The 5567-nt window shown below is 36.0% G+C and overlaps 1 protein-coding gene across 2 annotated transcripts; it reads right to left on the bottom strand.

Moving 5' to 3' along the window:
• Positions 1-247: 247 nt before the first annotated feature.
• LOC104221023 (ubiquitin-conjugating enzyme E2 variant 1D) lies at positions 248-5281 on the bottom strand. Of its 2 annotated transcripts, none has more exons than XM_009771996.2 (4): positions 5061-5281; positions 1608-1747; positions 1135-1260; positions 248-656 (listed from the first exon to the last, which is right to left on the bottom strand). In XM_009771996.2, exons 1-4 carry the CDS (start codon positions 5092-5094, stop codon positions 516-518), a joined length of 441 nt encoding a protein of 146 aa, XP_009770298.1. In that variant the 5' UTR covers positions 5095-5281; the 3' UTR covers positions 248-515. The 2 variants fall into 2 exon arrangements, with proteins under 2 accessions (XP_009770298.1, XP_009770306.1); XM_009772004.2 differs by lacking the exon at positions 5061-5281 and adding an exon at positions 2040-2167.
• Between the last annotated feature and the right edge of the window lie 286 nt (positions 5282-5567).

Genomic DNA, 5567 nt, shown 5'->3' with positions numbered 1-5567 from the left:
CTTCAGAAATTGGATATGCATTTAAGTATCAATTAGATCTCAATTCCCGAATTGAAGTCACAAGCATCAAGGCTGAATTGAGCGTCCATTGTAACAACGCATAAGCAACAGATGCCAAAAGAAAACATTGAGATAGGAAAAGAACGTAAGCCCTCAACGGGACGTTTCTTTCTTGTGAAAACATGTCATAGCAAAAAGAGAGAAGGAAGAAAACAATATAAGATAAAAATGATTCACACAGCACACGGAACCAATGATCAAAGTTTATAAACAGGAAAGCAGAAGATGACATTGGAGGTAAGAGTTGCTTAAGATAGCACAAGAACCAAATCCAATAATCAAACGGCAAGCATAGACCAAGTTTGAAAAACAAAAGCAGAGGGGATCGAGATGCCATTGGAGGTAAGAGGGGACCTCTTCAGGCATTCCCCCCTTTACAATTTAATTCCCGTAGTGACAACGCAGCAGTACAATTTCACACATAGTTGACAGACCTTATGTTATTGTCCTTAATGCTAGAAATAGGTGCCTTCAGGTGGCTGAACTAGTTTACGGTTGTGGGGAGAGGCCATCTCCTTTTTCAGTTGAGTTAGTATATCTTCCATACTGTATTCTCTCTGCCAATTTGCAAGTAAAGCAAACTTTTTTGGTTCCACCTGTATAAATTATACAATGTAGCAGATCATCAAGTAGTTTATCAATTTAATAATTCAAAAAAACAGGTTTGCCACAATAAATATGAACAGGGCATAATATATTAGGTTAGTATACAAAGCATCAAGTAACAAATATTATCGCAGAATTTGCAAGCGCACCTCTAGACATGTCAGATTTTGCAAGCGCACCTCTAACAAATATTAAAAGAAACATTTTTTTATTCCAGAGAATAAAGCATTTGACTAGTACCTCCTATACGATACTTGCTCCACTTTTGTTTAACAAGTACCATTTCTACATTGCAATGCCATTAAAAATATACTTTGCAGGTGTTGAATTCAACCATGGTGGACAAAAGTCAAAATACTTTAATCATCTTTTTAGCATACGGGTAACAATTCTGACGATGCAAATTGTCACATAATATTTTGCTTGACAATGCAAGCTAAGATTCCAGTATAATAATGGGTTGCTTACCACTCCTGTTTCATGGTTGACACATGTCATGTTAATTCGGGAGTGGAATCGGACACTTGGCGGCTTCTCTGGATAATCCTTGTCACAGAATAGCTTCAACTGATAAATGCGACCTTCGTGTACAGACTGGAAAAGAAGTTAGTTTTAAACTGTGAAAGACATAGGAGCTACGTAAATGCATATAGTGGGACCAGTGAACAAACAAAATTATAGACCCCAAAAAGTTCATCATAAATGTCTTTTTACATTCTCCTTGAATAGAAACTAAGGGGAATATATAAAATTTTAAATACAAAAGTTGCAGTTCATGTCTCATTCATTCTACTTGAAACATAACTAAGTGGCATTCTTGATCTAGGGACAGATTAACCAATGATCCAATACGTAGAAACAATTTATAGGATTAGCATTTCATGTCTTTTATATCCAAAGGAAGAGATGGTAGGAAGTGAAAAAGAGAAAAGAAAGCTTACATTGTGAGGACCAATGATGGTGCCAGTCCAAGAACGCATATAAATGTCATCTCCATCATCCATCCCATAGCTCACTGTCCCATCTCCAATACCTTTCTCCCCACGTTCAAGTTCCTCCAATAATCTAAAATTGCGAGGCACTGCAAGGAAATTGAAATTTTGGTTAGTGAAATCTTCACAAGAAAAACAGTTCAGAATTGCGAAAAGGCTTCACCCTAGATGTACACAGTCAAAATGGCAGAACAATAACAAAGACAGAGTTTGTGGTTTAGAGTTTCCTCCGGTTCCTATCATATGATGCCAAATAATGAATCTAAATTCCAGTAAACTTCGAGATCTGTAAGAAGGGACATAGCTCGTCAACTCATATTATCAGTTCCAAAGACTTAAAGAGGTTCACATGCAAGTATAGTGCATTCTAATTTGACATACCCATTACTTCTCCATCACAATCTTACAATTTCTGCAAAAGAAAATATACATTTTGAATATAGTAGAGCTCTGGTAAAATGGCAGGATAAAGGTTCTTCATTTGATAGGTTAACAGTATCTTTACTTACCTGCGAAAAGACAGAAAATAGTCAAAGGACGGAGAGATCCAAAAGGCATTACATTTACCCCCAAAAAGAACTCCAAAATACATTATGTCTCTTTTTTTTCCTTTTTTTGGAGAAGGTAACATGTATCAGTATATTAATAAATCTTCCGCACAAAGCTTGTGCTGGAAGCCAAAAATGAAGTTAATGCATTATGTCTCTTTGTTGAGGCACTAACTAGAGGTAAAGCCAAGGGAAGGGGGGAAAAGTACATATGCTGCTCACAAGTAACTCCAACATGAATATGCTATTCGGTATGGGAAGTAAAACACGCTGAAACTTTATTAATAGGCTCTCATCAACATTCTCCTCTCATCTATGAAAATCATGATATTTTATCCAAAGGATTTACAGGTTGTACTTTTCCCGTTAGTACATAAGGATCGGACAACCGTGCACGGGTTCAGTTCCTGTCATTTGCCCATAATTCATAAATACTAGAGCCAGAACATAGGGCTGACCTCTCTGCCTCCAACACAAGTGAATAAGAAAAAATCACGTCTAAGGTGATGGTATCACCATCTAAACCTTCGACTAGCGACTTGTGGCAATCTGCCCAGAATGTCCATACAAAATAAGACCTTATTACACAACGAAGAAAGACTGAGTGTCAAGGGTAGGGTACCACCAAAGAAATGGATTACCAATAAATCTGTTGAAAGGCTCAAAAGTTGAATCTAAATTGGGGGGCTGAAATAATGCATCCCTATGGCCATGTTCTATTCGGAGTGGTTAGTAGCCTAATCTAGTCTCAACTTATTCTCTAACGTCAACTTAAACTTGCCCAAGTTGCCCAAATGAATCTGCAAATTAATTGTTAGGCATTTTACTGCTACGCTTAAAGGGTCCAGTCAAACAATTCAGATAATAAAAATAAGGTAAGAACCCATTCCCATATGAAATGATATCTAAAAAATTTGCTAGCACATCAAACAGTCAGTGGTATGCTTATTTTAGCTCCCATTTGCTAGGAATGTATTGATCTTAATATAGATTTATTTGCCAGTAAAGTGTGGCAAACTTCTAGCTTTTTAGAATCCGAGTTATTGAATATTGCTTTGGGATGGATCTAAATGGAGCGACACGGATAGTGAGGATTCATTTTTTAAATAACCGTGGTGTATGGGCCAACTTATGCACATGTCAACTAGTTTCACGAGATTGCAACTAGCTTGGGATTGATGCCTAGTAGTTGTTTTCATAACATACAGTGAGCCCCCATCAAGAAGCAGCAAAATTTCAAAGTGTTTTGTGCAATTATTGAGGGTCCATATTTTTATTATAAGGACAATTATTGAGGGTCCATGTATGAAGCACAAATCACAATCAGGTTATATTGTGCATAGGTCTAACACACAGTTCCATGATAAAAAGAAAAAGGCAGAAAGGAACTGATTGTGCCATATCTCCCAAAGAGCAATCAATCAGCACTTTGGAAAGTTGTAGCATGTTGAGCAGGAATTCCAACAACTACAACCAAGAAATGTCAACAAATAGGAGATTAGGATACAAGGCAGCAAGAAATGCAAACCAAGAACAATTGCTGAACACAAACCCTGGTAATGATACAAAGTAATCAATCCCATCATGCACGCCAAACTAAGTTGCTTGAACTCTTCATCTTCGGTGCTTCACCCGTATCGGTACGATACCCACGATAGTGTGGGAGTGGGATCAATACCGGATCTGGTTAATCAATTTTGGGTACTTTGACCAAAAGCCACCGAGAAATTCGAGACAAGATATAATTTGATTTCCGATATCAAAACAAAAGCTAGGGTATATTTGCATGGGTATGCTGCCGTTGGGGAAGGCCTTGAATGGATCATGTAGTTTTTGAGGAGAGAAGCAAAGAGCTTCAGAGAGGGACATGAGAAGACGAGCGTTCGGCGAGGGAAATTGGGGAAGTACAGGAGTAATAGAGTTCTTAAATGAGATTTTAAATTGGAGTTGATGTGTTAAAAAATATAGTACCCTTTATTCGCCACTATAAGCAAATCAATGTAGTGAAAGCTTGACACATTTGCTAATTCTTCAAGAGTTTTATTTCTGTAAGAACAAGAGTTCCAATCAAAAGTTACAACAATCAATATTTATTTGTAAATTAAAGATAAATGTACAAAGTTATTTCTCATAGTATTGAAAAGTTTCATAACTTAGGCATATTTATATAACTCTATTTTTAGATATTTGAATTATTTTAGATGAATCATCGCACCCGTACTTGGATTCATACCCCCGAATCTTAAAATTTAGATCATAAAGGATATGAACCTCTAGATCCGCACTCATATCAGATAAATACGTACACACGTCTTCTCTATACACCATAGCCTTCACTTTAACTTTAAGTTAATATTTAATCAACTAGTTGATGTTATTGGAAGCTTGTATAGTTCACATTTTTTGGCTCTACCATGAATTACACACACACACACACACACACACACACATATATATATATGAAGCTCCAAAAGGGGAAAAACTCATCTTGATGGTAAAATTAATGTTTTTTATGATGATATGAAATTAATGTAAAATTTGCAAACTGCAGCAAATTTTAAATAACAGTAAAACCCAAAAAGACCCACAATCAGGTCTACTCCCTAGCTAATCAAATCAATTGATCAGGCAGTTCTTCAACATATAAATGAGAAAAATCCCAGATAATAACTGAACAAACAGTCCTAATATAACAAAAACTGAGACATTAAATATCCACAAGCCAAAGAACACATCAAATATAATATACGCATAGAAATATATTTGAAGGGAAAATCAATAAGGGCATAAACAAGAAAATATATTTTTAAAAAAATAAAAAAGGCAAGGGGGTTTCACAAAATCGGCGGCTCACCCACAACACTGGATCCTGCTGAGCCAAGCGTCATGGCAGTGATTAATGATTATTTTGAGTTCGTACAAATATCGATTCGATCGAAAAGAGAGAAAAAGAAAACTTAATAGACTGATAGAATCTGAGGGAGAATCTAATGGAGAGGCGCACGAAAGGCCAAAAGGAAGAGAAGGGTAGAGGGCGTTAAAAGAAAAAGTAAAGGGGATAAATAGGTGAGGAGAAGTTTTATTTTGTGTCACATCCAACTTATATTAGTTGTTCGAGGTTTCTTTTTGTCTCATTAATTTATGGACCTCAATCTTATATTTTTAGGTCCATAAAAATTTGGGTCTACAAAATTATGAGACAAAAAAGTTGACTGTCAGTTGTATGAGACACAAAATAAAATTTCCTATAGGTAATATATGACTGGCAGTGGGTAGGAAAATGAAACCCAAAAAATCTCCCAACATTTATTTTAAAACAAAAAAAAGTTAACATCAACACTTTAAGTTGCAATATAATATA

The sequence above is a fragment of the Nicotiana sylvestris genome, chromosome 7 (genome assembly GCF_000393655.2).
Source record: "Nicotiana sylvestris chromosome 7, ASM39365v2, whole genome shotgun sequence".
Taxonomy (NCBI): Eukaryota; Viridiplantae; Streptophyta; class Magnoliopsida; order Solanales; family Solanaceae; genus Nicotiana; species Nicotiana sylvestris.
Note: the sequence above shows the minus strand (reverse complement) of the source record. Positions and strands in the feature narration are given on the sequence as shown.

Coding starts and splice junctions, on each gene's coding strand:
- LOC104221023 (XM_009771996.2), bottom strand. CDS start 5,094: ATGACGCTTGGCTCAGCAGGATCCAGTGTTGTGG. Junction 1,748..5,060: donor AGCAGGATCCAGTGTTGTGG/GTGAGCCGCCGA, acceptor ATTTCCTTGCAG/TGCCTCGCAATTTTAGATTA. Junction 657..1,134: donor TCAACCATGAAACAGGAGTG/GTAAGCAACCCA, acceptor TAATTTATACAG/GTGGAACCAAAAAAGTTTGC.